This window comes from Cervus elaphus, chromosome 12 (genome assembly GCF_910594005.1).
Source record: "Cervus elaphus chromosome 12, mCerEla1.1, whole genome shotgun sequence".
NCBI classification, from domain to species: domain Eukaryota; kingdom Metazoa; phylum Chordata; class Mammalia; order Artiodactyla; family Cervidae; genus Cervus; species Cervus elaphus.
Window position 1 is genome coordinate 1,864,235 of NC_057826.1, and position 21,562 is coordinate 1,885,796.

A 21,562-nucleotide genomic window follows, 5' to 3' on the forward strand; every position below is an offset into this window, starting at 1 on the left:
CTGCCAAGTGGATGTACTGGAAATGGGACAGGTGGCACGTCACCATGCAATGGGATCTTTATTTGGCCTGCACTGCCTAACATCACCTCCATATCTGCATCATGGAAGGCCCTATGACTCCTGCATTAACTTCTGGGCTATAGGAAGAATCACCTGTGAAACGAGAGAGACTCAAACAAACAAACAAAAAACCCAAAAAAACTACCCAGCATCAAAGTGCTAAGTGAAGTGCAGGCTTACTGGTCAAGAACGAAGGTGGCAATGACCTTTTCCTTCCTGTGAGCACTGGACCTAAAATTCTTTTATTCAGGTTGAAATTTGTCCTACCCTACTTCTGGACAGAACAGAGGGACATGCTAAAATCTGTATTAAGAAGGTTTAATAGTTTAGAACTGTATTTTAGAATAGATTTTTTTTAAAAAAGGCTGCTTTCCCATTATAATAATGTTATAAAGATTTCAATAGTTTCAAAAGAAATCTTCAAAGAAAGATGGACAGCAGGTGCCTGAGAAACACAGACCTTGTGTTTTCAAGCTCCATTAATTAGAATTTTGACGTCATCCATCATTCTGCAGAACTCACCTGAATTCTGGTGGATACTGTCTTACAAGCCAGTCCACGTCAAAGCAGTAGTTAAACTAGACGGGAGGAAAGAAAAGATGTCACGGGCAATTCAGAAAAGCAGTTCATAAGGAGAACTGTCAACTTACTGAACTCAAAGAGAATCTAAACCAATCATGAACTACACACACAGTTTTTATAAACCTGGACCATCATGCTGCAACACTCAAAAACCTAAAATACATGCTGAGGGGAATACAGGGCTTAAGGGTTCCGAGTCAGTGGGGGAGTGCGTGAGAAAACAGAAAATTATCTCTGCACACTTTGGCAGCATTTGTATTTAGTTGGTCAAAAAGCTACTTTGGGTTTTTCCATAATGTAGTGAAGGGGCTTCCCTAGTGGCTCAGATGGTAAAGAATCTGCCTGCAATGCCAGAGGCCCTGGGCTGAGAAGATCCCCTGGAGAAGGGGGAACCTCTCAGTTGCAATGTGTGCAATCTATTGAGTTAGGTTTGTAAACAGGTGTCTGGAATTGGACATTCACTACAGGCTTATCAGACTACAAGTTCTGGACCAGGCTTACCTATGGGTGTCCTCCCCAGGCCTGGGTAATCCCTGGCCCTCTCCTGAACATAACGACTCATCCTAGCTGGGAGAACACACACAAATTCACCCCATGTTCCACCTGGAGACCAGGATTTCTGCCGCTAAGCAGAACAAGAAGCACACAGGAAGCTTTGCCTTCTTTAGGGACAAGACCTTGTTCTATCTGCTGGAAAGCCTGGCACCTTAAGGTGATTTATCAACACAAAGGGACCAGGCCTGTCAGGCAGGAGCAATCAAACATGCAGACACATCTACATCCGTAACTTTTCCTCGCTTCTCTTTGGAGGGTGTAGGAAATTTCTCATTTATTTCTCTAAATCAAATCAAACTTGATGTGGCCCTCACCTCTGTACCCACACCTCCCAAGGAGCTGCACCAGAGTCCCATGAGATTATCAGCGTGCCAAAGAGAAGTCCCCCGGGGTGGAATTTCCAGGATGATTTCCTGGCCAGTGAGGAAACCGAGAGTCAGAAGCCCCGGTGAGTGTGCATCCATGTTCCAAGCTGATGGATCCCATGACCGTGGTGCTGGGTGCTGGCCTCCAGGCAGGTGCCACCTTGGGGATCCTGCACGGGACTGACCCAGCGGTCCCACTGCTCATTTTCCTACAGAGTGGTTTATGTGTCCCCCTCCCATCCAAAGATCAAACTGGAAACTCACCTGAGCTGAAGAAACAAGTGTCCCAAACAGAGGAGATAAAATATCTGAAAAGACAAAACATCAAATTCATATTTTTGATAAAAATTACCTAATAATGATCACAGCTGACTTATTAAACAGTCACTGACGAGCAGAATTTGGCTTATAAAACAGTGCACTGAAGAGTTACTATGAGGCTAGACTTTAATGTTCCAGAAAATTCAAGAGAAAATTTCCCTGGGCTGATAATATTTATCATGTATCACTATTATTTAACCAAACAGAATGGGAAAAAAATCAAGATCCACAACTTTAGAAATGAATGACTGGTCAATTTTAGAAACTGTCAATGAGAACGATAATGATACACATCCTTCCTTTTTCCAAATCTCTTATTAATTAAAAAATTTTTTTCTTCTTCTATTTTTGGGCCACATGTGACTTGTGGAATCTTAGTTCCCTGACCAGGGACTGAAGCCATGCCCCCTGCAGGGGAAGCAGAGTGTCTTATTAACCACTGGACCACCAGGGAAGGGAAGCTCTGGAAGCTCCGGTCTTAAAGGGAGAGTTGAACAACCAAAGAGAAATCACGATATGTTGTTTCCCCATTTCCTCCCACTGCAGCCCCTCTTTCTACCTTTCTGAATTATCTGAAGTTCCTCTTCCTCCACGAGATCTTCTAAATAACCTACAATCATGGCATTTGCTGGTGTGGGATACCATAGGAGCATGCATTTCATGCCAGAATGAAACTGCAAGTCACTCAGATGTGTCTGACTCTTTGCAGCCCCATGGACTATACAGTCCATGGAATTCTCCAGGCCAGGATACTGGAGTGGGTAACATTTCCCTTCTCCAGGGAATATTCTCAACCCAGGAATAGAACCCTGGTCTCCCACTTTGCAGGCTTATTCTTTACCAGCTGAGCCACAAGGGAAGCCATGATGCCAGAATGCCTGCATTCAAATCCCAGTTCAACCATATTCCTGTGACCCTGGGCAGGTTTATTCAATTTCTCTGCAGATCGGTCACGGATTCAAAGAGGACAACTGTTAGCATCTACTCACAAGGCCACTATGAGAATTAAAGATCACCTATATAACCCACATAAAAGTTCCTAGCATAAATGTTACCTCCCCTTCCTTCGTATCTTGGTGCTAACAGCTAGTGTCATCTGTTAGCTAACAGCTAGTTTATTATATATACCAAATCCTTGCATAGCTCTCTATTTCCTGTTTGAATCTCTCTCAATATGACACTGAAATCTATCTTACATTTCCTCAGAGCAGGCAGACATTTGCAGAAAGGAAAAATGTTTAAACAACTTGTAGAATCAAAGTCTTTATAGTATGGAATTAAATACACTAACATTTATACATCACACACAAGATGTATTGGTTTGGCCAAAAAGTTTGTTCAGGGACTCCTCAAGGTGTTACAGAAAACCCTGAAGGAAATTTTTGGTCAATTACACATTTGATATATGATTAAAATACTATTCACAGTGAACACAATCTGTTCTTGAATGTGGGCAAGAAAGGTACTGTGAAATAAGGGTGACAATGTTTATTTTGTATACATGCTATGTGACTATGTGAATATGCTGTGCTGGGCACTTTGTGTGTTTTCTCCCCTAGCCCCGTTTTCTTTTTTCTGAATCCCCAATTTAAAGGTGAGTAAACTAAAACTCTGAAGAATGTTTGGTCCTTTGTTTGCTGAAGCTCCAATACTTTGACCATATGACTTGAACTGACTCATTGGGAAAGACCCTGATGCTGGGAAAGACTGAAGGCAGGAGGAGAAGGGGATGAGATGACAGAGGATGAGATGGTTGGATGGCATCACTGACTCAATGGACATTAGTTTGAGTAAACTCTGGGAGTTGGTGATGGACAGGGAGGCCTGGCGTGCTGCGGTCCATGGGGTCGCAGGGAGTCAGAACAACAAAGGTCCTTTGTCAATTACCAACACAGCAGGCAAACGCTGAGGCCGGGATTCAAGTCTTGTGTCCAGGATTCTAGGGCTCCTGCCGGTGTCTCAAAGGTAAGCCTTGTTTCCTCTCTGCACCCATTACTTGTGACCACAGGTGCGGCGGGGAGCGTGGGGTGTTCCCTCACAGACCCATCCTCCAGACACCAGCTGCCTGTCCTACAACTGAACTAAATTCTGACACCAACCACCTGGCGCTGGCATTGGACCCCACAGGTGAAGGGCTGCCCCCATCTCTGGCTCAGAGGCCAATCAGGAGCCCAGACCCCTGTACTTCTAAGCTACACCCACCACCCCTCTCCTTGGGTTTGATAATTTGCGCAGTGCCTCACAGAACTCAGGAAGGCCCTTTATTCACCACATCACCAGTTTTTTATAAAAGGATACAACTTGGGAACAGCCAGAGGAAGCCGTGCACAGGCCTGGGTATGGAGGAGGGGCTCGCCACACCCCTTCCAGGTGCACTCAGGCCCAGCACCTCCTGTATACACCAACCTGGAAGCTCTGCTAACCTCTAAAGGGAGGTTTTTGGTTTGTTTTTTTAAATGGAGACTTCATTGCACAGGCAAGACTAATTAAATCATTGGCCACTAGTGATTGATTGGACCTCTCCCCAGAGGTGGGGGTTGGGGCTGAAAGTTCCAACTTTAACCCTAAGGTTGGTTCCCCAGGCAACCAGCCCCTTCCCCCCCATTCCTAGAGGCATTCCAAAAGTCTCTGCATTAAAAAAAACAGGTGGGGTTGAAGGGCTCCTTAGGAATAACAAAATACACTCCTTTCACCTTTAATTACTTTGGAGCTATTTCAGGAACCTGGGACAAAAAAAAAAAAAAACAAAAAACAAAAAAACCCAACTATAAGGAGGGAAGACCAAATATCTATATATATCACAATATCACACAGATGTTCCCTGGAGATAGAAACCAAAGACCAGGGCACTCTTGTTTTCACCCAGAACCAAACCCAGGCTTTCACACAGTGGTCCTCAAACTCGCTCAGGCAACAGAACTCCCCTTTCGGGCTCCCAGATTCTGATGCAAGGAATCTGGAGGGGAGGCTGAGAACTGGCACTTTTAATAAGCTCCGGGGGACCCTGATGCTCTGGGCCAAGGGAACTACTGCTGATAATTACTGGCTACTTTCTTGATAAAGTGTTACCAGATCAAGTTTAACCTTTACAAGTGAAGCAACGCTAAGCACTGTCTGAAGGCTTCCACCAGGCTGGTGCACAGCCGTGGTCCCCAACCCTTTTGGCATCAGGGACTGATTTTGCGGAAGACAATTTTTCCACGGACTGGAGTGGGGGAGCGTTTCCAGATGACTCAAGGGCATGACATTTACTGTGCACTTTATTTCTACTGTTATGACATCAGCTCCACCTCAAATCATCAGCCATTAGATCCTAGAGGTTGGGGACCCCTGATCTACTGGGCTGTGGAAAGCAGCCACTAGTTTCCTGACCTAAGTAAACAGTTTGCTGTCAAACAAATCCATCTGCCTGTGAAAATGGTTATTTTCCCCTGAGAGTGGCTCAGAAGCACTCCTGGAGGTCCTTCCTAGGCTGCCCTCCTGTCTAACGAAGTGAGGGCTCCCGTTCTCCAGCTCCACTCACCCTTGATGTGGAGGGCTCCTGCGTTATACTTGGGCTTAATCCCGGAGACTCTCGTGAGGTAGAACTGGAAGGGGTTCCCTTCATCCAGCAAGTCCCAGACATCCTGGCCTTCCCCTGAGGTTTCCTGCTCATCTTCCTCCTCCGGGAGCCCATGGCTGGTGCGGGGGCTGTGAGGCCCAGCTCCCCGGGCCGCATGGTCCCTGGGAGAAGGGGGGCCTTTCTCCTCTTTGACCCTCGAGGCCTTCGCCTGCTCCTGCTGCAGCTCTCGAGGCAGTTCATCCTCACTGCTGGACAGACACCAGCCCAGGTCCTCCTGGGAACCACTCTTCTGTCTTTTGCAAGGTGAAGCTTCGGAAACTGAGTCTGTGGTGCTGAATTTCACGGGCTCCAGCTTCCTCCTGTGGGCGGCTTTCCGAGCCTCGGAGCAGGTGTACTTCGGCTGCCCGGTGGCCCCCTGCCTGGCGTGGGGGAGGAGAGAGGCAGATGGCTTGTCCAGCTGTGGCTTCTCCTCCTCACTTTCATCACTACTGGATATCGTCCACTTCCCATAATTGCCTTCCTGGGACGCCATGCTTCTGGAAAAGAAAGGCAAAAATCTTGTTATTTCCCATTCACCAGTTTCCAGGTGGCACTAATGGTAAAGAACACGCTTGCCAACGCAGGAGACATAAGAGACAAAAAAAAGTGGGATTCGATCCCTGGGTCGGGAAGATCCCCTGGAAGAGGACAGGGCAACCCACTGCAGTATTCTCCCCTGGAGAATTCCACGGACAGAGGAGACTGGCAGGCTACAGTCCACAGAGTCGCAGACACTGGCAAACTCATTCTCTTGCTCTCAAATTCCGTGTCCTGAGCTATTAGGACACACATATAGCACACCTGACCTTAGCAGATGCTGAGCTGTTTTCGCTAACATCAGCTGCTGTGTGGGTGTTCAGGGCACATGAGCAGAATCTGCCATGAGAACCTGGCAAATAAAGTGACAGCAGAAACCCCGCTCACCTTCTCCCCTCGTCTTTCCACCTGGATCTTGATAAATGCCTGGCTGGTGTCTGGCACAGCACAGGTCTAACATCACTCTCTGGGTAAGGGACGGCAGTAGAATCAGAATTACAACCCACGTGTGCTGACTCTAAGATCTGATATTTATCATTTGGGTCATCAAAGTACAGTGTTTCCCAAAGTGGAGATGACTGGGACCTGACATTAACATCTCATTATGAAACTACCTCTATTTTCCATTCCTATCCAGTCCCTCAGCTTAATCAAGGAGGAGGTTGTTTGTAGAAATGCCTTTAATCCTGCTTTTGAACAAACAACGGGCTTTGGGTTCTTCTGCAGGAACCAGTAACACTTTGGTTTAATGTGAGCAGGAGGTATCTAACGGCTCCATGACATTTACAGTAACTAAAGTTTACTTCTTAAAGACAGTTTTTATGTAAAAGTGGGTTCAAATAAAAACATTAAGCAAATAGAGGTATAGCTGTTGCTGCTAAGTCGCTTCAGTCGTGGCCAACTCTGTGAGACCCCATAGATGGCAGCCCACCAGGCTCCCCCGTCCCTGGGATTCTCCAGGCAAGAACACTGGAGTGGGTTGCCATTGCCTCCTCCAAGACCATAACTGTTGAGAGTAAGACAAAACTGGGGAAGCAACCAACGACTGATGCTGAAGCTGAAACTCCAATACTTTGGCCACCTCATGCGAAGAGCTGACTCATTGGAAAAGACTCTGATGCTGGGAAAGATTGAAGGTAGGAGGAGAAGGGGACGACAGAGGATGAGATGGCTGGATGGCATCACCGACTCGATGGACATGAGTCTGAGTGGACCCTGGGAGTTGGTGATGGACAGGGAAGCCTGGCGTGCTGCGATTCATGGGGTCGCAAAGAGTCGGACAAGACTGAGCGACTGAACTGAACCAACCACATTAATGAAATTCGGCAAACACCGCATTAAGCTACTATGCCAAGGAGGGTAGAAACCTAAAGAAACTCTACCACCAAATGCCAACTCATAACATCAGTGTCTATTTGATACTAAAAAAAATTTGTGAATGCGAATGTATACTCCTCTTAAAGCTGCTAGCTCCTCCTCTCCCCCTACCATCCCAGTCCCAGCTGAGCTATTTGTTTTACACTTCCAGCTGCTTCTCATAGAGCTTGCAAACCATCAGGAGGGCATGGGAATCAATTTCAACTGAGGCCAGGTGTGGCCAGTAGTGGGCAAATATGGACTCCAATATAAAATCCAGTCATTACTAGGTGGTAAATATGCACTTGGGCTGGTTACATAACTGCTCAGCTTCAATTTTCTCCTCTGAAAATGGGTATCAGATCTACCTCCCAGAGTTTGTTTGTCCAGAAAATGTTTACTGAGCAGTTACTATGTGCCAAGCTCTGGGAATAAGAAATTAATAGCATAGAAACAGCTTCCGCCTTAGGAAAGGTTGTACTTCAGGGAGAAAGAAAGACAGACAGGAACAAAAATAGCCAAGAAGACCAAGATATCTTTACAAATATTCATTATACTTCATAGGTATGAGAAAGTAACACAGATGCCTTTACCTTATAATATCCTGAATTTAACATTTAACTGAGAGCCGAAAGAAGAAAAGGAAACAGCCAAATAAAGTGGAGGTGGGAAAGAAAAGTATTCCAAGTGAAAGAACCCAATCTGCAAAGGCCAGGCCAGAAGAAGGCTGCAGTAACTCCAGAAAACAGACCCGGACCTGGGTAAGGGAGACAGGGAGATGGTCCAAGGTGAAGGCGGATGGCAGGAATAAGGAGTTAAGTTACAGATTCTGGATTTTACTCGAAGAACAGTAGGGTTACACTGAAGGGGAGTACCTTGTCCGATTTACTTCTAAAATATTCGGCTCCCCCCCGCCCCCCAAAAAAATTCGGCTCTCGACAACTCTGTGTCTCAACATCCTCTGGTAGGAGAAGGGGACGACAGAGTATGAGATGGTTGGACGGCATCACCGACTCAATGGACCTGATTTGAGCACACTCGGTGAGCTGGTGATGGACAGGGAAGACTGGCTGCTGCTGTCCATGGGGTCGCAAAGAGATGGACACGCGCGAGAGACTGAACAACAGCTCTGTCCGGAGAATGGTCTGGAGGGGGACAGAAGTGGAAGGAGATGGCTCCTGCGGGGGCCCTGGGGGCTGGAGAAGGCGGAGGGGAGGCAGCGAAGGGCGCGGAGGCGGAGGTACACGGAGAAAGAAAGAACAGCCGCTAACTTTCCTCTGAGTTTGCCTCGGGCCAGACATAGCTCTGCCGCGCGCCCCTCACCTCACGCTCGCAAGTCTCACCGCTGGAAGCAGCACGACGGCTCCCTCTGACCGGGAACAGCACAGAGTGAGCGCCGGGGCGCTCGCGGACGGCCGAAGACGCCCGCCCGCCTGTCCACCGAGGCCAGAGTAAGAACCCGCGGAGGAGAGCTCCCGGCGAACTCCGGTCTCCCCTCAGGGCGGATCCGGCCCCCTCAGAGGAGGCCGCCGAGGCCCAGGAGGGCCCTACCTGGGCGCTCCGCTGCCCTCCGGACCCGCCTCCAAGCCCGCTGGCCCGTGAGGACGCGCCGGACCCGGGCTTCCCGCGCACCGGGCCGGGATGAGAGGAGGCGCAGCGCTCCCGCCGCGGCCTCCACAGGTTTAGTGCCCAAAGTCCCCGAGCGCGCGTCCGCCTGGGACCCCGCTCCGTCTCCCGAGCTCGCGCATGCGCGCAATTCAAACCCGCCGGTCCGGCGCGCGCCGCGTGGCCCCGCCCCTGCCCCTTCCGGGACGCGCGCCGCTGGGTCCTAAACCCCGCCGGGTCACCCGGGGACCGCCGTGGACCCCTCCAGAGAGGGGCGGCGAGGAGTCCCGTCCGCCTTTACCTGTCCTCTCGCCGCCTGGCCACGGCTGACAAAAGCAGGAGAAAGGAGGAAAAGTTTCCCTCTTTCCTCGTAGCTGATCTGCAAAACACATCCTCTTCAGGAGATTAGGGAGAATCTCCTAATTTCAGGCTCCCGGAGCTCGAGGCAGGAGGGTTTCTTTTCCAAGGGAGAGAGGATCAGCTGAGAGGTTAGAGGAAGCTGAAGCCTGAGACCAGTGTTCCAGCTTCTCCTGGGGCACAGACCGTAAACCCTGTTGTAAGACGAAAGGCTAAATGAGCTCCCTCAGACTCAACCTCGAATATTGGTTTCTTTGTTAAAGCAGGTGTGTGTGTGTGCCTGTGTGTGTGTGTGTGTGTGTTGCCTTATTAATCTTCCTGATTTGCCAGGAGAGGGGTCTGAGATAAACTCTTGAAAAATGGAACCCTCGCCCTATCCCTTGCATTTAGTAAGGAGTTTGCTATGGAGTTTGGACTCAGTGCTCTTGATACCGGTCTTGGAATTTCCACCCCTCCCAGAAAGCTGGATGAAATAACTTGATGGAAACGTTCTAAGGGCTCACTTGGTTTATTGAACGTCTGATTTGTACCAGGCACAGGGCTTAGTGCTAGGCTCCTGTTATGCTTTGTTCACACTCTTTTTGTGTCTCTCATGATGCCTAGCATAGTGTCATTGATCGAAATTATCAAAAGTAATCGCTGCAAGGTGTGGGAACAGGAAATGAAAAGAATCACTCAGGACACAGTGAAACAGCCCCTGGGCGAGCACGTGTCCCTGCCGCGCAGGGAGAAACTAGAGGGGCGGAGCCAGGGCTGGGGGGCAGGCCTGAGGGCCTCTCTGCCATAGCCTGTTCCAGTTCAGTTAAGTTCAGTTCAGTCGCTCAGTCGTATCCGACTCTTTGTGACCCCATGGACTGCAGCACTCCAGGCCTCCCTGTCCATCACTAACTCCCGGAGTCCACCCAAACCCATGTCCATTGAGTCGGTGATGCCATCCAACCATCTCATCCTCTGTCATCCCCTTCTCCTCCTGCCCTCAATCTTTCCCAACGTCAGGATCTTTTCAGATGAGTCAGCTCTTCGCATCAGGTGGTCAAAGTTTCAGCTTCAACATCAGTCCTTCCAATGAACACCCAGGACTGTTCTCTTTTAGGCTGTTCCAAGAGTTAATAACACTAGAGGGGCGGAGCCAGGACTGGGGGCGGGCCTGAGGGCTTCTCTGCCATAGGCTGTTCCAAGGGGCGGAGCCAGGGCCGAGGGCGGGCCTGAGGGTCTCTCTGCCATAGGCTGTGCCAAGAGTTAATAAAACCAGAGGGGCGGAGCCAGGACTGGGGGCGGGCCTGAGGGCCTCTTTGCCATAGGCTGTTCCAAGGAAACGTTGCTAAAAAAGCCTCTGGCCAATAGAGCTGCGGGATCAACGCCGGTGGCTCGCAGGTCGTCCAATGAGAGGGGACGTTGGAGGTGCCCTGCGAAGCTCAGCTTCCGGGACTGCGCCGAGCGGAGCTGCGGCCCGGGGGCTTTGGCAGCAGAGCTTGCGGGTTCTGCTGTCTGGATTCGCGTGCGGCTGTCGCGATGTTTTACTCCCAGGCCGGCGCCCGGCCACGGACGTGGGAAGCCAGTCCCCCAGAGCACAAGAAGTGGGTGGAAGTAGGTGTCCGGAGGGCTGGATCTCGGACTTCGGCTTGACCCGGGGCGCTTACGCCATCCCCTCTCCCGGGTCTCGTTCAGCCCCGAGGTGTGATGACTAATGACCCAGCCTGGGGCTTCCAAGCTTCTGGATCCCCGTCTAGTGTTCTGCCTACTTCCAACCTCCTTCTGCTCTCTGCGACAGAGTCTCTTTATAATAAGCTGTAACCTGCACCTGTCCTCCCGCCTTTCAAAGCCGTCCCAGTTGCCTCACCTTCCTCATTCTAGCATTGAATTTTGGGTAGAATTTATCCCGATGGTTTAAAAGAATTAACCTACCGATAAGTCATTTGCACTTTTTTGGAGGGGGTAGTAAATTTTAGCACATCATTAAGGTGTTTTGAGAATTAAAATTAGGATAATGAAACTCACTTCTCAGCCCAACTTTTCAGCTAAGTTTTAAATTTGAGAGGTGTAAACTTAATATATGTTAGTAATAAAAATAGTAGAACAAATGGTTTCTGTTTTATTAACTGAAGATACTTAATGTTCTTTAGGTATTTAAAGCATGCGATGAAGATAACAAAGGCTATCTAAGCAGAGAGGACTTTAAAGTTGCTGTTGTAATGCTGTTTGGTTACAAGCCATCCAAGGTAGAACTTTCTTTTGTGTTTGGGGACAGGGCAGAGAATACAGTAGTGGTGGTGGTTTAATCACTAAGTCATGTCCGGCTGTTGCAACCCCATGGATGTAGCCTGCCAGGCTCCTCTGTCCATGAGATTCTCCAGGCAAGAATACTGGAATGGGTTGCCATTCCCTTCTCCAGGGGATCATCCAGACCCAGGGATTGAACCAGGGTCTCCTGCATTGCAGGCAGATTCTTTGCCAACTGATCTATGAGGGAAGCCCAGTACAGTAGTGGATGGATTCTAAGTAAAGTGCAGAGGGCTAGCTTAGGATGTTTATAAAACAAACCATTGCCTTTTGAGCAATTTTAGGGATGTGTCCAGTGCTGAATTTTACTTTCTTCTTAAGAACCCAAATAAGGGGTGAATTAGAATCTATCAAGACTAAATTACCACAAGGCTGCTAATAATTATGTTAAATGTGAGATACTAGCATGGTTTCAAGACAGAAGCCTGGGGGTGGGGGATGTTGGTAACAGGAGGAATTCACAGAGGAAGGGACGTGCAGGATTTTTTTTTTTTTCTTAAACTAAAAAAAAAAAAAAATTTGCCCCATTTAAATTATGAAAAAAATGCATTTATATAGTCAAAAATGTAAAACAGACCAGAAAAACATGAAGTTGGATGTAAATCTTTTCCCTCCCTGTTCCTCAGGAGTTACCATTATTAACCATTCTTGTGCATCATCCCAAATTTCTTATCCATGACAAACATGCCTGGCATTCTACTGAAAGCGTAGGGAGGTGCGTAGTGGGCCTGTTTTATTTGAACTTGCTTTTTTTCACTTGACGGTAGAAGAACATAAAAGCACACACACTACATTTTTTAAAAAAGTCGCTGCCTAGTAGTCTCTTTAGCTAGTTTTCTTGTTTTGGTCATTTCAGTTGCTTCCATTATTTTTCATTCCTGCTGATATTGCTACAGTGAGCATTCTTCTATAACTATGTCTCTGTCTGTGAATGCATCTCTGTGGGATTAATTCCTAGAAGTACAAGTGCTAGGTACACTTGAAATTTTATTGGGCACTGCTTCTCCAGAAAAGGTTGCACTAGTTAAGGAGAGCTGAGCTGATCTCCAGTGAGCCCCCTGCTTCCGTAGGACAGGTTTCCTGGGGCTCCCCATCCTTGCATTGTCCCCTTGTCTGTTACATCCATTCTAGTCCCAGGTCCCTCTTGTTAAGCTGCTGAACAAATCAGAGGCGAGATCTTGGCCAGGTGTAAGAAATTCAGCGGCAGGCACCAACCTGAGGGAGCACTAGGGGCTGTCCCTGGAATGCCCTCCCTCCTGCCGTCCTTAGACCAAGGGACTCGGCGGCCACTTGGGCTCAGCTCTGCCTGTTGATCGCGCTCTACTTGTCTCAGCTTACAAACCCTGAGAAGCCAGGGATCACATAGCATCTTCTTCTCCATCATGCTTAAGTGTATCACACCTTCACTGTTAGTGTGTTCTGTTGATATAGCTGTGTCCCATGAACAGCTCAGGTAGGTTCCGAGTGGTTCAACTGCCAGGGGGCTGCTTAGTTACTGAGAGGTTGGTTGTGGAGCTCAGAGAAGTCCTCAGGGCTAGTCAGGGCTACCTCCCTGAGGCTGCAGCTCTCCTGTTAACCTGCGGTCTTTCTAGCTGGAATTCCAGAGCAGGTCAGCTGTGTGGACCTGGCCTGTAAAGCACTGCGTTTAACCCAGGTTCAGCTGGAAAGACACCTGGTCTCATTCTGCCTTTATTACTTTTGGATCTACTCACTCAGTTTTAATTTCAGGGCATAAGTGAAGAATTTAATGACATGTACAGTGATAGGGTAACATACATACTACACACCATCAAATTTAACAGGTTTTTACTTTCGGTTGAGGTTTTGGAGTTTACTTTTTTTTTTTTTTTTGGCGGAGGCGGCGGCCGGCGCGAGGAGCGCCCCTGCCGGCCAGGGCCGGAGCCGCCGCCGCCGGGTGGAGTTTACTTTTTAATCAAATGCTTGTTGGCTACAGACTGCTAAACAGTAAAATACTGATATAACAAATCACCAATACACTTAAGAATCATATGTTCATGATAACCATGTGTTCATGATAATCATATGTTCATGAACCAAATGTTCATGAACATTTATTAAGTGACAATATATTCCCTCTGAAATCTAACAGGTTTCTACTCTTACATTAGGTTGAGGTTTGGGATTTTGTTTTTAAATACTGCTTTTGAGCAAATGAAATAACTCCTGAATGCAGGTCCTGAAGCTGTAAGTCACTTTTATATAATAAATCAATCTGCATTCATGAAAATGTTTACAGAATGAAATTTATTGTATTCTCTTGTAGTAAGAGGAGCACTTTCAAGTTGCTAGAAATATAAAGATGAATAAAACACAGATGCTACTTTGAAGCAGGGCTTCCCAGGGGGCATCAGTGGTAAAGAATCCACCTGCCAGTCCTGGAGACACAGGAGACATGGGTTCGATCCCTGGGTCAGGAAGATCCCTTGGAATAGGAAATGGCAACCCACTCCAGCATTCTTGCCTGGAAAGTTTCACGGACAGAGGAGCCTGCCAGGCTACCATCCACGGGGCCACGAAGAGACAGACACAGCTGAGTGACTGAGCACACACATGTTGAAGCAGTTCAGTTTAGATAGACTTATGAAACTCTGATAAATACTGAGGCAAAGAGATTGAGAACAGAAAGAGAAGATGGCAAGGAGTTTTAGTGGTAACTGTAGTAGGAGGTTGGGCCTTGTTTAGACCGGTGGAGATAGACTCCACTGATAGGAAGTGTCTGGGAGCGCCCAGTGGTGGTGGGAGAAGGTACGTCCCAGTGACTGGACCTGGTGACTACCCGAGCGATGCGGCCGCAGGACTGAAAGGATGAGAAAAGAGGGAAGTTCAGAAGGAGGAGGTTTGGGGGAAGGGCAGTGAGTTCAGAGAGTGGTGCATTAATTCCGAGGAGATGCAGGCACCCTAAGTGTACTCACTGGTTTTGTTTTTTTACACTTTTATTTTGTATTGGGCTACAGCTGATCAACGATGTTCAGACAGTTTCAGATGAACAGCGAAGGGACTCAGCCTTATGTGTCTGTGTATCCATTCTCCCCCAAAGCCCCCTCCCATCCAGGCTGCCACCTGACGTTGAGCAGAGATCCCGTGCTCTGCGGCAGGTCCTTGTTGGTTATCCATGTTAAAGACAGCCTCAGGCACTCAGGTTTAAAGTCCCGTGCTGGATGATGAGGCGATGATGGTGCTAACGGCCCGCTCTCAGGATGTATGCCTCCCTCAGATGTGGGAATCTGAAATCGGGTGGAGAGGGGAGGGCGGAGATAGGTTTGGGATTCCTCACAGGTGTGCGAGTGGGTGGCACTGACCAGGAAGCGTGTGCAGAGCGTGAAGGGTGGCATCCCGAGGCGAGAGCCTGGGGGCGTCTGCACATTTAAAGGTCGGCGGGGACCCCTAGAGGGAGCCGCGCTGGGAGCTAGTCATCTGGAAGGGTCAGGAAGAACCAGCAAAGTGCAGGGCATGGAATCCAAGGTGGAGAAGCTATGTCACATGTTGCCAAGATCCCAATTCCAAGATGTTTGTAAAGGTGTTGCAGAAATGGAAAATTCTGGTGTCTTAATACTTAGTGAAGGCAGGTCCACAAACTTAGTATACAGTGTGTTTGCAAATATGTTTAAAAATGCGTGGGTAGGAAAGGAGGAGTTCGGATGGACTGAGAGACTGGGATTGATGTACACACACTTCAATATAAAGTAAATAGCCAATGAGAGCTGACTGTGCCGCACAGGGGACTCTGCTGGGTGCTCCGCGCCGACCTAAGTGGGAGGGAAATCCGAAAAAGAAGGGGTGTGTGGGTACGTGTGACTGGTTCACTGGGCTGTAGAAACTAACACAGCATTTGGAAACAGCTGTACTCCAATTAAAAAAAAAAAAACACATGGGAAAAAGAAAGGTATACTAGGCGGAAATGTTGACAGTGGTGTTCACTGGGCGGCCGTTTTTTCATTGTTTCTCTTCCTAATGTAAAAATGTTTTTCATGTTTTCTACATTGTTACTATTACAGTCAGGAAGAAAATATTTTAAGGGAAGCCAAAGAACCCATTGTAACAATCGCTTGTATTTGTGTAAGACAGAAAGGTTGCCTTATGGGGTATGCTGTGTATATGACAGCCAAGTTGATTTTATATGATTTAACTGTTTTGATCAATGGATTAAAGTTTTGGGGGCCACTGGGGTCTGTAGCAGATTAGCTTCTAGTGTCTTACTGACAGAACAGTGAAATGACTATGATAGCTGTCCTGTGATAGTACTTGTCTGCTGGATTCAACAAAGATGGTTTCTCATAATATGCATTCCTTTCCTGCATCCCAGGAATTAAGAACTTATACTGTGAAAACATTTGATGAAATTGTATATTCTATTACTTCATTTTTTTTTTTCTTTTCTAGATAGAAGCTGATTCTGTGATGTCGTCAGTAGATCCAAACACTTCTGGTAATGTGAAAGTTAATTTTTACTACCTACCTTATTTAGACACTCATGAAACTAAAACGAAGAACAAATATAGAGACTCTAAAGCGTTACGTTACAGCAGATCTTTGCTTTGTTTCCCATTACCCTCCAAACAAGAAGAGATTTGGTTCTTTTAGTTTTGATGAATCAATGTATTCATAAGTATGTTTATTATGGGAGAATTTTCAACCATTGAAAAGCCTAAAGACAAAATGTTGCTTCTAATTTCAACATCCCACTGATGGTCTGGGTTTTCTGAGCAGCTGAGTGAACAGAAGTGGTCCTTACTGAAATGGAAAGACTAGGGGAGAAGATTGAAAGTTTGGAAACAGCAAGAGTTCAATTTCGAGTTTGAAAGGTTTTGCTCGAGGACATCAAGGCCGTTGGGCTGTATGACTTTTGAATTCAGAGCAGAGCTCTAGGCTGCAGAGATGTTTGGGAGCCGTCAGCGTCTAGGTGGTTTTAAAGCCGCGGGAATGAATGAGACCCCCTGAGGGAGAGTGTGGACTGAGAGTCATAGGAATGATAACCACTAGAAGTCAGACAGGGGATGAAGAGATGGCAAAGGAGACTTAGGAGGGGCAGAGGGCCCAGAGGAAAATCAAGAGTGTTCGATCAAAAACCAATAGAAGTGGATATTTCAAGGAGCAGGTGTGGCCAGCACTGTTCAGTGCTGTTGAAAGGTCAAGTAGCAGAAGAACTGAAGGGGACCCATGGAGCTGGCACCCGGGGGCGCTGGTGATTTTAGCAAGAGCAGTGTCAGCGCGTGGTGGGGACAGAGGCCAGGCTGCAGTGGTTTGAAGACAAACAGAGTGAGAAAGCGACCGTGTGAGGAGGTCAGTCTTCCGGTAGGTCCAGCAGCTGTGGATCAAGAGCCCTTTGCTTTGCGTCGTTTGCCTTTGTTTGGAACATGAAGCTGTTTCTCGGCTCAGCCGGGTGACTGAATGAAGAGGGAAAAGGCAGAGGAGAAAGATGACCCTGTCGTTTGAGGAGGCAGGGGCCACAGTACACGGAATTGGCTCTTCAACAATTACTTTTGGGGGCAAATAATTTAAGGCTTACGAAAAGTTGCACAATAAAATCAGTGCAGAGAATAGCCGTGTACCCCTTTGCCAGATTCCCTTACCGTTCGTACTTTACCCCGTCTCGCCGCTCATCCGCACATTCTGCCTCTTCTCGTGGAGCTTCCCTCGCCTCGGCACACTTATCGGGAGTTCACACCGATGCCTGTCTTCAGCATCCGTGTAGCAGAGTCGGACGGGACTTGGAGACTGAACGAAAACGTGCTCGATTCCCGTGCTGTCCCTTGCTCTAATTATCTTCCTCAGAGCATCTCCCCTCATCTCGGACAGGAGTTAGTTCTTGGTGTCATGTCTCTTTAGCCTCTTTTAAGCCAGGACATTTTTGTAAACTTTTCTTTTTTGGTTTGCCTTCCTACAACATTGATTTTTTTGAGGAAATAGCCCACTCCTCATTGTTTTGTTTTTTAGGAATAGCCCTCCGCTTGTGTTTGCCTGGCATTCGTCTGTCATTCGGTTGAGCCGTTGCGTTCTCAGACAGAATCCTGTTCAGGTGACCTGTCGTCAGGGCACCACGTCTTGAGACACCAGATGTCTGTCTGCCTGTCTCTTGCAGCTGATGTTAATTTCATCACCGGTCAAGGTGTTGTCCGGTTTCTCCATTGTATTATTTCTCTTCATATTTTCTTCCCTTGCCACTCATCAACAGCCTGTGGAGAGACATGTTTGATGTTGCAAATATTGTGCTTCTCATCAACATCTCCCCCAGGATTTGTTATCCATTTATAATTCTTGTCTGATCCAGTTTTTGCCATATGGTTGTAAAGTAATGATTTTCTAATCTCAGGACTTCTTTCAGTTAGCCCCTGGCATTTTTACTATAAGCAAGAGACTTCCCGCCTTCTTGATTGATCAATCTAGCTCTTTTATCACTATGGACTCATGAATTTGTATGCTTTCAATGATTTATAATTCATTCCTATACTTAATTGGGCTTCCCAGCTGGCGCTAGTGGTAAAGAATCTGCCTGCCAAGGCAGGGGACGCAAGAGAGGCGGGTTTGACCCCTGGGTCAGGAAGGTCCCCTGGAGGAGGAGATGGCGACCCCCTGCAGGACTCCTGCCCGGAGAATCCCGTGCGCAGAGGAGCCTGGCGGGCTGCAGTCCCTGGTGTCGGAGCACGCCACGCTCGATCGTTTTAGTGCTCAGCTTGGCGGAGACTGGCCATCAAGTGCCTCCTGGAGTTGGCTCCTGTGTCCTTTTGGCTGTATTTTTCTTTCTTTTTAAAAGTCTTTTATTTATAAATTTTGGATATACAGACGAGTTTAGTAGGTTGTTTTTTGGATACAAGTTTGGTGTCACATGGGCTTCCCTCGTGGCTCAGACAGTAAAGAATCTGCCTGTGAGTGCGGGGACTTGGGCTCAGTCCCTGGGTCAGGAAGGTCCCCTGGAGCAGGAAATGGCAGCCCACTGCAGTACTCCTGCCTGGAGAATCCTGTGGACAGAGGAGCCTGGCGGGCTACAGTCCACGGGGTCACAAGGAGTCGGACACGACTGAGCGACCAACACTTCCGCTTTTCACTTTGGTATCACATATTGAACATGACTTTGTGAACAATATTGCCTCTAGGAGAAGGTGTTTTTGCCTTTTTTTTTTTTTTTTTTTTGCCTTTTTGCAGCATTGATATTTTTGAGGACATAGCCCACTCTTCACTGTTTTGTTGTTTTTTTTTACTCCCTAACTTGATGGAATTTCCCCAGGTTTTAAATTTCTTATTAGAATTTTTCACACTGTCAAAACACTCAAATACTGTTTCTTTGCTATTCAATTTAGGTTGTAAGTTCTTGGTGAGACCTGCCCTACGTATGTTTTTCTGTGTTTCTAGTGAACCTTCTAGTCTAGAAAGACTTCTGTCTTCTGGCAGAAGGATTGCTCGAATTTTTTGCATTGTTCAGGTTTCTCTCCTTTAGGAGTCCTCTGGGAGTTAGTAGTGATTCTCTCTGGATGCAGGGCTTCCTCTGCTCTTGTTTATGTAGTGTTTCTACATAAATACATGTAGCTTTTGCCAAAGGCACGCTCACATTCATTATTCCCATAGCTTTTCTCCCTCATGTGGATTCCTTGATTCTGAATTAGAGATTTGACTTCACAAGGGAGGTTTTCTTTTCTTAACCAGTTACCTGATGTACAAACAGGTATTATTCTGGAAGAAAGGTGGCCCGTGTTGTTTACAGGTGTGGCGAGCTCGCTGACGTAAAGGTTGACCTCCAACAAGACCTCCGGCATTCTGTATCCTAAGGTTCCCCCTGCCGTGTGTATTATCTCACGTTTAGTAAGATATGCCTTACACATTCATATGGTTTCTCTGTGGTGATTTGCTGTACATTGAAGTGTAAATACTGGCAGAAGGTTTTTTCCACCTTTACGGCATTCTAAAGGTTTCTCTCTTTTTAAAAAATATCTATTTTTCTGGTTGCCCCGTGTTTTAGCTGAAGCAAGGGAGGATCTTCAGTCTTTAGTTGTGGCATGTGGAATATTTAGTTGCAGCCCATGGGATCTAGTTCCCTCATTGGGGATCGAACCCTGGCCTCCCCTGTTGTGACCATGGAATCTTAGCCCCTGGACCCCCGGGGAGGCCCCTGAAGGTTTCTCTTGAGTGTGAGTGCTCCGATATTGTGTGAGGATTGGTCTGTGGCGGAAGGACCTTCTAGGTATGCTGTTAGTAGTCTCCTCCCTCTATTTCTCTTTTTCTGATGTTTTGAGAGAGCGTTGACGTGTGGCAGGAGACTTTGTAAATTTCATGATCGTTTTCTCTCCTTCCCAAGTTCTCTGTGCTTAGTTATTCGGTCCTGTCCTATTCTTTGCGACCCCATGGACTGTAGCCCGCCAGGCTCCTCTGCCCATGGGGATTCTCCAGGCAAGGATACTGGACTGGGTTGCCCTGCCCTCCTCCAGGAGATCTTCCCCACCCAGGGATCGAACCCAGGTCTCCGGCATTGCAGGAAGATTCTTTACCGTTTGAGCTGCCAGGGAAGCCGCCCTCCTCCCCAAGTTTTCTAATGCTCGGCTTTGCACCTCCTGCAGAGACAGTTCTCATGTGTTCACAGTCATGGAGCCTGCTTTTGATATTAGGTCTGATGCACATTAAAGCTTTAAGGTCTGGACAGGAGTTCCTCTGCATGCACTCCCTTCACGTGGTCTCTCCCGAACCCTAGTTCTCTTCTGTATCGCGAAGAGCACCTTACTGTGGGACATTTTCTCAGACTCATAGTGGCCTGAGGGCTGCTTCAGAACTGGAGGTTTTCTTCCTGAGAGCAGGCGTCCCTGTGAGGGCTTTCGACTTGGGTGATTTTTGTGCCCCCAGACCTGCTCTCAGACACATGTCCCTCGCATTTATTATCAGGGATATGACAGCTGTTCTCACAGCCACTTCTCCATCAGCTGGTTAGGATGCTTCCTGTTGCAGCATCTTTTCCAAGGAATCAATTTTTAAATATATTTTAGAAGGTTACAAGGCTGTGGTTTTTCCAGTGGTCATGTATGGATGTGAGAGTTGGACTATAAAGAAAGCTGAGCACTGAAGAATTGATGCTTTTGAACTGTGGTGTTGGAGAAGACTCTTGAGAGTCCCTTGGACTGCAAGGAGATCCAACCAATCCATCCTAAAGGAGATCAGTTCTGAGTGTTCATTGGAAGGACCGATGTTGAAGCTGAAACTCCAATACTTTGGCCACCTGATGCGAAGAGCTGACTCATCTGAAAAGACCCTGATGCTGGGAAAGATTGAGGGCAGGAGGAGAAGGAGAAGACAGAGGATGAGATGGATGGATGGCATCACCGATTCAATGGACATGAGTTTGATTAAACTCTGGGAGTTGGTGATTGACAGGGAGGCGTGGCATGCTGCAGTCCATGAAGTCTCAAAGAGTTGGACATGACTGAGCAACTGAACTGAACTGAGCAGAAGGTTGCAAAGTGAATTAGCCATTGGAGAAATTCAGGGGAAGACAGGGTTGGAGGAGCGAGATCCGCTCCAGAATTGCTATGGAGGGGCCCTCCTTCGTCTGCAGGCTTCCTGGCTTCCCCTTCCTCTCTGGTCCTGATGTCAACGGCAAATTAACCTTCTCAAAGCCCCACTTTCTTCTTGATTAGAGGAGTAGACTTACAGTCAGGATACTAACTTTCCAACCAGCTTCAATTCATGTCCCTTTGAAAGGGGAGAGTCCAGAGCACAGACATCCTTGGGAAAGTGAAATAGCCACCCTCGCAAGAAGCCACTGCCGAGCTCTGAGTGCTGCTCACGTAGCAGTTTTTCTTTGGAACTGTTCGGTCCTGAGCCAGTTCCAGACCATCAATTCCTTCTTTTCTCCCTTTGAATGACTTGACTCACATTTCATGTTCTTTATTTTTTAAAAAATATTTATTTGACTATGTTGGATCTCAGTCTCAGCACACGGGAT

The 21,562-nt window shown here is 47.6% G+C and overlaps 2 protein-coding genes across 14 annotated transcripts in view; one reads left to right on the forward strand and one right to left on the reverse strand.

The window, feature by feature from the left end:
- Window positions 1-9,118, reverse strand: part of TDP1 (tyrosyl-DNA phosphodiesterase 1) — a 71,901-nt gene extending 62,783 nt beyond the window's left edge. For 3 of the 5 annotated variants that reach the window (XM_043920217.1, XM_043920214.1, XM_043920218.1), the window contains exons 1-4: window positions 8,701-9,118; window positions 5,407-5,981; window positions 1,827-1,870; window positions 583-638 (exon numbers count right to left, since the gene is read on the reverse strand). In XM_043920217.1, coding sequence (XP_043776152.1) covers window positions 583-638; window positions 1,827-1,870; window positions 5,407-5,977 — 671 coding nt within the window. In that variant the 5' untranslated portion in view covers window positions 5,978-5,981; window positions 8,701-9,118. The remainder of the gene's footprint in view (window positions 1-582; window positions 639-1,826; window positions 1,871-5,406; window positions 5,982-8,700) is intronic. The other 2 variants (XM_043920216.1, XM_043920215.1) reach the window with 2 other exon arrangements.
- Window positions 9,119-10,740: 1,622 nt separating this feature from the next.
- The window catches only part of EFCAB11 (EF-hand calcium binding domain 11), a 240,458-nt gene continuing 229,636 nt past the window's right edge, over window positions 10,741-21,562 (forward strand). For 3 of the 9 annotated variants that reach the window (XM_043919408.1, XM_043919407.1, XM_043919406.1), the window contains exons 1-3: window positions 10,744-10,926; window positions 11,463-11,558; window positions 16,021-16,066. In XM_043919408.1, the coding sequence (XP_043775343.1) occupies window positions 10,852-10,926; window positions 11,463-11,558; window positions 16,021-16,066 (217 nt within the window). In that variant the 5' untranslated portion in view covers window positions 10,744-10,851. Of the gene's footprint in view, window positions 10,927-11,462; window positions 11,559-16,020; window positions 16,067-21,562 lie in introns of all 9 variants that reach the window. The other 6 variants (XM_043919409.1, XM_043919411.1, XM_043919410.1 and 3 more) reach the window with 4 other exon arrangements.